This window comes from Drosophila biarmipes, unplaced genomic scaffold (genome assembly GCF_025231255.1).
Source record: "Drosophila biarmipes strain raj3 unplaced genomic scaffold, RU_DBia_V1.1 ptg000017l, whole genome shotgun sequence".
In the NCBI taxonomy this organism is placed as follows: Eukaryota; Metazoa; Arthropoda; class Insecta; order Diptera; family Drosophilidae; genus Drosophila; species Drosophila biarmipes.
Genome location: NW_026114535.1, coordinates 102,567 through 115,098, shown reverse-complemented (window position 1 = coordinate 115,098; position 12,532 = coordinate 102,567). Strand labels below are relative to the sequence as shown.

The 12,532-nt window shown below is 36.7% G+C and overlaps 1 protein-coding gene across 1 annotated transcript in view; it reads right to left on the bottom strand.

Moving 5' to 3' along the window:
* Positions 1-12,532, bottom strand: part of LOC127012042 (uncharacterized) — an 82,118-nt gene that overhangs the window by 40,769 nt on the left and 28,817 nt on the right. Inside the window, exon 3 of the mRNA XM_050890160.1 lies at positions 6,330-6,458. Coding sequence (XP_050746117.1) covers positions 6,330-6,458 — 129 coding nt within the window. The remainder of the gene's footprint in view (positions 1-6,329; positions 6,459-12,532) is intronic.

Below are 12,532 nucleotides of genomic sequence, written 5' to 3'. Positions count from 1 at the left end.
TTATGGAAAATTCTTGGGAGTCGAGATACTCCTTCTCGTGGTTCCAGTTTTCCTGGGAAAAGTCCATAAAGCGCACCATCGGGATCGTCGGCAGTTTCATCAGCTTTTCTCAGTGCAACCTGTATCACCTGTATCGCAAATACATACATCAGTGCACCCTCTATCACATACACATACATACAATACTACAGCCCTCTGCTGAAAGTGCAATCAATTCTAGTTAAAGCAACATCATTTTAATTTAAATTCATTAAATTCCTTTAAACTTAAAATTAAATTAAGCAACTAAATTTAAAGAAGTAAGTATAAGATGTAAAGTAATGTAAATTATCCCAAATAATAGTGTAATCAACTAATTTGTAATGCAATAAGCAATCTCGTAATGAGAGCAAGTGTTTAAGCCCCTGGAAGTGTTTTCCTAACATTATCATTATCTACAATCAATTGAAATGCAACGCTTTCAACGTTGGATATGGTGGGTAAGTGATCGGCTCCGGTCGTCATGCTACATATTTTGATTGACTGTTTACAATAATATTCCAATGTTCATAATATTATAAAAGAAATTTCCTTTCGAGTAAATACTTGCTCAGTGAATTAAATTAAATTTAATAAGCAAAATTAATGCTTAAATTTGAATATCCTTGATTTCATTTGCTATAACTTTAGACTACAACTTTATGAAACCCAGCTTTGTAACTTTATTGATCATTATTACTTTTGATATATGAAGCGAAACCAGCGCGGGCCCCTACAATAGCTAAAACCTTAAAAAAATATTTAGGAGGCCAAAAGTCCAAAGTGTCGAAAATAGCATCATGTAAAACTTTTCTACAGTTTGATGACTCAGCTGTAAGAGCTTTTAATGAGCTAAAAGAAAATTTAAATTTTTAGCCCGACTATAATAAAAAAATTGCTGTGCTGTTCTTTCTCAGGAAGGAAAACCAATTACATTTATTTCAAAAACTCTTACCAAAACCGAAAAATTACACTTAATAAATAAAAAGGAACTTTTTGCCATAGTGTCGGTTTTCAAAAGGATAACGGAATGCAACGAATTGGTCTCAGATCAGAATACTGAGCACCGGGGAGGTATATAATACAAGAGTCGATTAAGGTACTCGGAAATACTATAAATAATATAGAAAATTTTATTTCAATCTTAAGAGAACATATTCCATACAATATAAAAAAAGGAGTTCACTGTACTTTAAATGATTTTTACAGAATTAAACCACTTTAAAACAATTTTATAACAAATTTTTATACACTAAGACATTTGTCCAGGATGTCGAAAACAAAGAAGACAGATTTCTTAAAATTTCAGAAACTCACTGTAGAGCTCATAGAGGGCTTGATGAAAATTATAAACAAACAAGAAAAGAAGTTAACTTTGGCAAGCCGAATTTTGTATACCCTTGCAGTTATAAGAAATAATCAACTTCAGTAAAACCATGTAAAATTTTTAAGGATTGTTGCTGACCTAAGTGATATTAAAAACAAATATATTTTCTTCTTTTTTCAGATCATTTTTTTGACATCAGTATGTTGAAGTAGTCCGATTTTTATTAAATGGAAATCAAAATTCTTTAAAATATAAAAAATTATATTCTTAATTATAATTATAAGATAAAATGTCAAAAAGCCCCAAAGATATAATTTGTTTCATCATATTAAAATTGAATTCGAAATCAATTAAAAAATCTGATTTCCAAGCGTAGGAGGTTATATGTTGCAGCTATATAATATAATATAATATGTCGTCCGATTTTGATAAAATTTGAATTCGAAATTCAAAACCAAATAAATAATGCTTTTTAAGTTTTTCCCCGATAGTTCCTATGGAAGCTATAAGACATAGTTGTCTGATCCGGTTGGTTCCGATTTATATTATACCTGCAATAAAAAAAGATTTTTGGGAAAGTTTCAGCCCGATAGCTTTAAAACTAAGAGACTATTTTGCGTAGAAACGGACGGACAGACGGACATGGCTAGATCGACGCTGATCAAATAAACGGAAACGTCTCCTTCACTGCATTGCAAACTTCTGACTGAAATCGTTTTACCCTCTGCAAGGGTATAAAAAGGGAGAATCGCTCACGAATCTTCCTCTTTATTTTTTTTGTCGTTGTTTCCTGATCCTTTTGGGGTCGTCCTACTCGTTGTTTGCTGAAAGACAATATAATAAGCGACAAAGCGCTTTCGGACCTGTCACTAGACCATTTGCCATTTTCTTTAAAGCCCAAAACCTACATATCAAAGGCTTACGTGCCACAGAATAAACTGATATAAATATAGAAAACCCAGAGTTGCGGTACAATAAAAACATTCGCCAACCAGAACAAAACATCCTCTTCGTAGGGCTCACCCAAATCTAAGCTCTCCTATCGAAACGGTCACTCCGATAAGAAATTCATCAGGCTGCTGGGTCCGCAGCGCCGAAGATATAGCAGATACTTTTGCTCTACATCACCAAAACTTATTCCAACCGAACCCTGTCAATAGTTCATTTGTCCTTTCAGAAACTATTTCCCTGCCAACATTGTTTTACCTAAAGGAGGTCGCGAAAGTCATTGGAGAACTGAAACCGAAAAACATCCCTGCCGAACTCTTACATTGAGGTTATTTGTAAGCTTTTCAATGAGATCATATGTCCCTGCTACTATCCGAAAAATTCGAAAAAATCATTTATCATTATAGAAAAATCCACAAAATTCCGTCACCCTACAGTTTATTATCGTGTATGTCTAAGTTATTCGAAAAATGCCTTATAACTCGCATAATACCATATCTAAAGCAAACAATGTTATCCCGGCTCATCTTTTGGCTTTCTTCAAAATAATTGAACAAGGCACTGCCATTCAGCATCCGGAATACTGCAGTGCAATGTTCCTCGATGTATCTCAAGCCTTCGATCGAATATGGCTCGATGGCTTCATGCACAAAATCAAAACACATTTACCTGACTACACTCACAAGCTACTTGAGACGTATGTCTGAAATAAAGCCTTCACAGTAAGATAGAGCACAGCAACATCCGACATACAAACAACATTTACGTTCGCTGACGCAGATTCCCCAAATCAACGAAGTAACGTATCTCGGCGTCCACCTTGACAGGCGACTGAACTAGAGAAGAATGCAAGAAAGTAAATCTAAAATTAAAAGCCAGAAGTTTCCACTGGACGATTTTCGTTCCTGCTTCTGTTTATTTATTACAACACCACTCTCAAGCCCATCTAAACATAGGGAAACGCGAGCAGCAGTAACATACAAAGTGAGTTCCAAAGTAAACAGGAATTTTTTAATCTAGCGCCCTCTAGTGGAGCCATCTTTAAAAAATCCATAAAAATTTCATGACGTTTCATCTATTGGAATTGAGATTATTGCGTCTTAAGTGCCAGTTTGCTTTTTTCATCGGTGCGAAAATGAGCTTTGAACAAAAAACCAACATTAAATTTGGTTTAAAATTGCCTATCCCGTAGCAGAGTGCACGATTGGTTTCAACGTTTTCAAAGAGGTCATGAGGTCATAAATATCGATGAACGAAAATTCCATCGAAACTAGGCGTGAATTCATAAAAAATCAGCCTAAATCATCATTGAAATTCATGGAAATAGAATAGATCATCTACATTTGGGCTCACAAAAGGTGTGTGCACGGTTTGTTCCGCACAAATTCACTGATCGCGCCTGGAGAAGTCAAAAATGAAGACAATGCTGATTTGTTTTATGATTTCAAGGGTATTATCCACAAAGAATTTGTTCCACCCGGCCAAAACGTTAATGCGGTAATCTACCTTATAGTTTTTAAACGTTTAGTGCGCCGTATTTGACGTGTTCGGCCCGAATATCGCGAAGATGGAAGTTGGCGTTTGTTGCACGATAATGCGCCGTCTCATCGATCGACGCTTGTATCCGACTATGTGACCAAAAATGACATTTCAACCATCAACCACTCCCGGTATTCGCCTGATATGGCACCGTGCGACTTCAACCTTTTCGGAAAAATGTATTTGCTGATGAAAGGAAAGCGCTATGCAGACGTAGAGGCCATTTAAAAGGCTTTCACCGACATAGTGGCGGCCAAACCGGGCAACGAGCTAATACACTTGATCGACATGTTTTGGACCGTGAAAAACGCTGTATTAAAGCAGACGGAGACTATTTGGAATAAAATAAATTGATTTTACCGAAAAAACTATTTGTTCAGTCTTTTTTTTAAAGTTCTGTTTACTTTGGTAGATATTATACAGCGCGCTCAATCAAAAATATTGTTAACTTTCACTGGGGAACCGTGGTATATTTGCAACCAAAACATTCACAGAAAAACCTGGGCATTTTAACAGTAAAATATAAAATATACAAACGAATAGCGTCCTACAATAGGAAGTCTCTGTGCTGCCCAATCGTCTCGCAACCTGCCAAACCAACAATAACTTTCCGGCCCCTTTTACCACAATACCAGTCATATGACTAATACTTAGATTAATTTGTTTAAAATTTGCTACACTTACTATATTGTTATTATCCATAGGGATAAGATTAAATAGCAAAGCATTAAAAAGAAAAACGCTGCAGAGATAAAATAAGAGGAGCATATGATGTATCCAACATAATGAAGATATCCTTATTTTCACTATTTTTTGGTGCTTTAAATGTGTTTATCAATGTTATCCGCAACTTTCCCCAATCTGTATTATAAATAATTTTCTAATAATTTTTTACTTATTTTAAGGTTGCTTGATAAGTATACTTGAACGCCTCAATTTAAATCTCATCCAATCCCATTCCGCAATACTTATAATACTAAGGCGGACTGCAAGGGACTTTCTTAGGTATAATAATTTATTCAGTCATATCCATCTTGTAATCAGTCAACCTCAATCTTGTAATTACGCACTTTCCGCTCAAACTGTGTCGAGAGAGTAAAAGTCCAAAAGTAGGCTTCTGGGGGTAAGCACGACAAAATAAGATTTTAGAAGATTTTTAATCCCCAAACCATTATTTTGGTATTATTTATATTCAAATAAATATGTTGTATATTTTGTGCCTATGGCAAAGACAAACAGAACAACTTTTTTTTGTTAATATTATTTACTTTAAATAAATATTTTGTACATTGTAGGCCTATGGCAAACTTTTTTTGTAAGTTATTAATTAAACTAATACAGATCAGTTGAAAAACTGTGGGCTGCAGAGGTCGATAAATCTAAGTCTTAGATCCAAGGGCTCTGGCTCTTATAGTTCGTATGATCACAGCATACACACGGACATGACTAGATCCTTTAGGGAGCCTAACCAACATGATCGACACGTTAGAACTGTTACGCTGATCTCTCTCAGCTTATTTTTCACTTAAAAAAGGATTTGTTATATTTATACTTATTAGTCGTAGAGAGGATACACTAGATTCGTCAGAAAGTATGTAACAGTAAGCGTTTCCGACCCCATTAAGATCTAATATTCTTGATCAACGGCACTACCCGAGTGTATCAAGCCATGTCCATGTCCTTGTGAACACAGTGATCTCAGAAACTATAAGAGCTAACGGGTTTAGATTTCCGATTAAGAATCACTCTTTTCTTAACCAGCGCAAATTTGGTATGTGAATATGCCACGCTTAGTCATACATCTATTTTAATTTCATATTTTTCACGCGAACTCTTACGGCCACAAACGCCCCACAGACTTTGAAAAACCTTTAATTTAAAAACTGATATCCCGGAAAAAGTTAAATATAGATAATTGGCAGTTAAGATTTAGGTTCCTTTTCTCCGTACGCAGCACAAATTTGTTACGCTAATATGCCACAATGACTCTAACGAATATAAATCTTACCAAACTTTCCCGCCTACAGATTTAATGTGAAAAACTGAAATATTGTTGTCTCTTTAAATACTTATCAACCTAAAAAAAACTGCCACAACCTTTTTAAGCGACTACCACAATAAATCACGTGAAGGTCTCGCTTTGCAATCTTGCTTTGCTGATTGTAAATTTTCATTTCTCATTGCTCACTTTCGCTGAGCAACAGCTATCTGATGGTCGAAGCACTCGGCCAGAACGATATTTTGTTTTTTTTTTTGCATTCCGAAGCAAACATTTGAAAACGAATCCTCTGAGAAAGCCCTCAAATAGATGTTTTGAACCAACTTCATATACTGGATTTAAAAAGAGATTGTAAAGAAAACCGCTTTTCAGTCAAATTTTTTGACAACCAAAAAATGATTAAAGATGTACATTTAAAAAAAACGGATGCTTATAACCGACATTTATAATACAAATTAACAAAACATTCCTCTTAAATTTATATTAATTTAAACAAACCTTATTGAACTTATGATTTAGCTCAATAGATCGTTTTCGTCTTCTAACTTCCTCGTTCTTATCAATTGGGTCTGTAGATTCCGTCAATTCGATGGGAAGCATCATTACTCGATGTTCATCTTCTTTGTTCTAAAAATATTTATGAAAATATGAAACTTGTTGGTCAACAGAATTTAAAATCGGTATTCAACAGGTTTGATACAAAAAATTTATTGTGAAAACCAACACATAGGTACCACATAGAAACTTTTTAATGGAAACTTCAAAGTGTCTTTTCTGTTTGTGTTAGAAATGGTTATGTAGGCATCATACAGATTATAGCGTTTTGGCCATTTTTGGGTGTTGGAGTGGGCGTAGCAAACATTTTGGAGTCAACTGAAAGCTATTAACAAGGCTAATACATTTTAGTCAAAATGTATTTTTTTTAAACAACTGTGGTCGCTACAGTTTTGGGCGGCTTATGGGTATTAAAGTGGGCGTGGCGAAATCCTGGGCTTAAAGGGTAGGTATGGATGAGAGAAATACATTTCAGTTACAATTTTGTTTCTAGATTAAAAGATGCAGTCGCTACAGTCTTTTGCAAATTGTGGGCGTTAAAGTGGGCACCCTACTAAAACAAACTTGCACTGCGCAGGATTCAGCATGCCACGCCGCACTTCTACAGCTTCCAAATCTTTCGGACAGATGGACATGGCTGGATTGACTCGGCTAGTGATTCTGATCAAGAATATATATACTTTAAAGGGTCGGAAACGCTTCCGTTAACCTCTTACACACTTTCCGACGAATATAGTATTTCCTTTTACTCTTCGAGTAACGGGTATGACTATCTATTCTTATTCTAATGAAATCGGGGTTTGTCAATGCCCAGAAAGAGTCATTACCAGTTGACAACAAAGTAGGTTTTTAAAGAAACAATGGTAAACACAATTTTTATGACACAAAAGTATTACCATTATCATTGTTTTTATGAATTTTTGCTCTTATATAATATATAAAATTATTCAAAATGAATGCAAAATTGTTTCAAGTTGGATATTTAGAACAACGAATAAGTTTCTTGCTGAATTAAAATAAAAATATTTTATTTGATTGCCTCATTATTAGTATAGCCCTCTTTACCTTATAATAAGTCGATGCCATCGACTATTAACATGATTGATAATGTAAATAAAATGTAACTTACACATTTTTAAATACAGACAATCGAACTAGATCGGCTCTGCTAGTGATGCTGATTAAGACAATAAAAAGATATAAATAAGGTAAAAATGTAGTGACGATCGCATCTGTAGCAATCACAAGTTCTAATATCAGCTTTTGTAACGAAAATGTATTATACGATCTACATAATAAATACATTATCTTAATTTTTTTTTTTTGAAGAATGTAAAAAAATTAATAAAAATCGTTTAAAAAGCGTACATAGTATTTCTAAATACCTTTCTAACGACGTAGAGCACAAGCCTGTAGCTTCAGAAGTTCATAAGTTACGATTGTACACAATTTAGCTAATTAAAGCTGTTTTCTCGCCAAAGAATCTAGTTTTTCCAAAATTGGTAGAGTTAATAATTAACGTCGTCTAAAATCCTAAGAACTCTAAAATAGAAACCGGCAAACAAAATAAATTTTTCAGTCTTGGTATGCAATCCTTTAAGTTCTTAAATCACGTCCACGTAATGACGAAGAGCACCAGAAGGCTGTGCAAAAGCGAATACTATATAAACACGAAAAAATGAATATCTTTGGTAAGCTATTGATTGTTAGGGGTGATACATTGTAAAGAAGTCTCGTAGGCTGGGATATGCTCAGTCCCGCCAGGCTCTCCTTACCGAAAATATTTGTAAAGATATGGGACAAAAAGGTCTAGGTCGAAAATCGGTTGGCTGGCGTGAGATGTAGAGTGCCAGCCACCGGGATACGGAGTGAGAAAAATAGTTTTTATCGGTGTCTGCAGCAGAGTGAAAAGGGTCAGCGGTAACGCGCATTTTCCCTAGGGCAGGATTTATGCCCTAAAATTTAGGCATTTGTCTTGATTAGATTCTTTTCCTACGAGTTGTATAAAAATTTATTAGACCATTTTTATTTCTTGGTTCATGTTTTTCTCAGCGCTCGCAGGTTAACGGGTTAGGTTAGGTCATGGTATATAAATTCTAGCCTACTCTGGGCGAAGCCGCATCGAGGCCTTCGAGAAATTTCTCATTGCACGGGACTCTCGCTGGCCAAAATGCGGCTTACTGCACTCACTCGTCTTGCTCTTACGCACACACACACACACGTGAATCCGGGTGCTCCGCCGCTGGTCCTGGGTCGGCACACTCTCCTCGGGGTCGTCCAGGTAAACTCCTTCCCACTCCTTCCTTTGCTTCCTGGGTCACTTGGCACCAGTCACTCGACTGCTCCACTTTTCGCACTCCGAACGCAAAAGACTCTCGTTGTCCACATGAATTCGCTCTGCTCGCACTTCTGATCCCGTGCGCCGCGTTTGCAAGAAACCCGCTTCTGATCCCGTGCCCCGCGTGTCTAAGAGTCCCGCTTCTGATCCCGAGCGTCGCCTTTGCAAGAGTCCCGTTTCTCGCATATTTAGCGCCGCCTTTGCAAGAGTCCCGCCTCTCATACTTCTGATCCCTTGCGCCGTGTGTCTAAGAGACAAGCTTTGTCCCCGCGTTTTGTTCAAGTTTTCGGCTGCTCATGGTTTTTTCCACTCCTCGAAGTTACTGTACTCCTTCCCTCGCTCTGCCGCGGCGGAGCACCCGGACTTACGCGTGTGTGTGTGCGTGCTGAGCAACAGCGATCTGATGGTCGAAGCACTTGGCCAGAACGCTATTTTGTTTTTTTTGCATTCCGAAGCAAACATTTGAAAACGCAACCTCTGAGAAAGCCCTCAAATAGATGTTTTAAAACAACTTCATATACTGGATTTAAAAAGAGATTGTAAAGAAAACTGCTTTTCAGGCAAATTTTTTGACAACCAAAAAATGATTAGAGATGTACATTAGAAAACGTATTTAAAAAACGGATGCTTATAACCGATATTTATAATACAAATTAAATTTACATTAATTTAAACAATCCTTATTGAACTTATGATTTAGCTCAATAGATCGTTTTCGTCTTCTAACTTCCTCGTTCTTATCAATTGGGTCTGTAGATTCCGTCACTTCGATGGGAAGCATCATTACTCGATGTTCATCTTCTTTGTTCTAAAAATATTTATGAAAATATGAAACTTGTTGGTCAACAGAATTTAAAATCGGTATTCAACAGGTTTGATACAAAAAATTTATTGTGAAATCCAACACATAGGTACCACATAGAAACTTTTTAATGGAAACTTCAAAGTGTCTTTCCTGTTTGTGTTAGAAATGGTTATGTGGGCATCATACAGATTATAGCGTTTTGGCCATTTTTGGGTGTTGGAGTAGGCGTAGCAAACATTTTGGAGTCAACTGAAAGCTATTAACAAGGCTAATACATTTTAAATTTATTTTTTTTAAACAACTGTGGTCGCTACAGTTTTGGGCGGCTTGTGGGTGTTAAAGTGGGCGTGGCGAAATCCTGGGCTTAAAGGGTAGGTATGGATGAGAGAAATACATTTCAGTTACAATTTTGTTTCTAGATTAAAAGATGCAGTCGCTACAGTCTTTTGCAAATTGTGGGCGTTAAAGTGGGCTCCCTACTAAAACAAACTCGCACTGCGCAGGAATCAGCATGCCACGCCGCACTTCTACAGCTTCCAAATCTTTCGGACAGACGGACATGGCTGAATTGACTCGGCTAGTGATTCTGATCAAGAATATATATACTTTAAAGGGTCGGAAACGCTTCCGTTAACTTCTTACACACTTTCCGACGAATCTAGTATTTCCTTTTACTCTTCGAGTAACGGGTATGACTATCTATTCTTATTCTAATGAAATCGGGGTTTGTCAATGCCCAGAAAGAGTCATTACCAGTTGACAACAAAGTAGGTTTTTAAAGAAACAATGGTAAACACAATTTTTATGACACAAAAGTATTACCATTATCATTGTTTTTATGAATTTTTGCTCTTATATAATATATAAAATGATTCATAATGAATGCAAAATAGTTTCAAGTTGGATATTTAGAACAACGAAAAAGTTTCTTGCTGAATTAAAATAAAAATATTTTATTTGATTTGCCTCATTATTAGTATAGCCCTCTTTACCTTATAATAAGTCGATGCCATCGACTATTAAAATGATTGATAATGTAAATAAAATGTAACTGACACATTTTTAAATACAGACAATCGAACTAGATCGACTCTGCTAGTGATGCTGATTAAGAAAGTAAAAAGATATAAATAAGGTAAAAATGTAGTGACGATCGCATCTGTAGCAATCACAAGTTCTAATATCAGCTTTTGTAACGAAAATGTATTATACGATCTACATAATAAACACATTATCTTAATTTTTTTTTTGAAGAATGTAAAAAAATTAATAAAAATCGTTTAAAAAGCGTACATAGTATTTCTAAATACCTTTCTAACGACGTAGAGCACAAGCCTGTAGCTTCAGAAGTTCATAAGTTACGATTGTACACAATTTAGCTAATTAAAGCTGTTTTCTCGCCAAAGAATCTAGTTTTTCCAAAATTGGTAGAGTTAATAATTAACGTCGTCTAAAATCCTAAGAACTCTAAAATAGAAACCGGCAAACAAAATAAATTTTTCAGTCTTGGTATGCAATCCTTTAAGTTCTTAAATCACGTCCACGTAATGACGAAGAGCACCAGAAGGCTGTGCAAAAGCAAATACTATATAAACACGAAAAAATAAATATCTTTGGTAAGCTATTGATTGTTAGGGGTGATACATTGTAAAGAAGTCTCGTAGGCTGGGATATGCTCAGTCCCGCCAGGGTCTCTTTACCGAAAATATTTGTAAAGATATGGGACAAAAAGGTCTAGGGTGAAAATCGGTTGGCTGGCGTGAGATGTAGAGTGCCAGCCACCGGGATACGAAGTGAGAAAAATAGTTTTTATCGATGTCTGCAGCAGAGTGAAAAGGGTCAGCGGTAACGCGCATTTGGGCCTGGCTCATAGCATTCGCTACGAGAAGGCCGAGAGAGAGAGGTTCGATTATGGAGACAACTTTTCCCTAGGGCAGGATTTATGCCCTAAAATTTAGGCATTTGTCTTGATTAGATTCTTTTCCTACGAGTTGTATAAAAATTTATTAGACCATTTTTATTTCTTGGTTCATGTTTTTCTCAGCGCTCGCAGGTTAACGGGTTAGGTTAGGTCATGGTATATAAATTCTAGCCTACTCTGGGCGAAGCCGCATCGAGGCCTTCGAGAAATTTCTCATTGCACGGGACTCTCGCTGGCCAAAATGCGGCTTACTGCACTCACTCGTCTTGCTCTTACGCACACACACACGCGTGAATCCGGGTGCTCCGCCGCTGGTCCACATGAATTCGCTCCCGTGCGCCGCGTTTGCAAGAAACCCGCTTCTGATCCCGTGCCCCGCGTGTCTAAGAGTCCCGCTTCTGATCCCGAGCGTCGCCTTTGCAAGAGTCCCGTTTCTCGCATATTTAGCGCCGCCTTTGCAAGAGTCCCGCCTCTCATACTTCTGATCCCTTGCGCCGTGTGTCTAAGAGACAAGCTTTGTCCCCGCGTTTTGTTCAAGTTTTCGGCTGCTCATGGTTTTTTCCACTCCTCGAAGTTACTGTACTCCTTCCCTCGCTCTGCCGCGGCGGAGCACCCGGACTTACGCGTGTGTGTGTGCGTGCTGAGCAACAGCGATCTGATGGTCGAAGCACTTGGCCAGAACGCTATTTTGTTTTTTTTGCATTCCGAAGCAAACATTTGAAAACGCAACCTCTGAGAAAGCCCTCAAATAGATGTTTTAAAACAACTTCATATACTGGATTTAAAAAGAGATTGTAAAGAAAACTGCTTTTCAGGCAAATTTTTTGACAACCAAAAAATGATTAGAGATGTACATTAGAAAACGTATTTAAAAAACGGATGCTTATAACCGATATTTATAATACAAATTAAATTTACATTAATTTAAACAATCCTTATTGAACTTATGATTTAGCTCAATAGATCGTTTTCGTCTTCTAACTTCCTCGTTCTTATCAATTGGGTCTGTAGAGTCCGTCACTTCGATGGGAAGCATCATTACTCGATGTTCATCTTCTTTGTTCTAAAAATATTTATGAAAA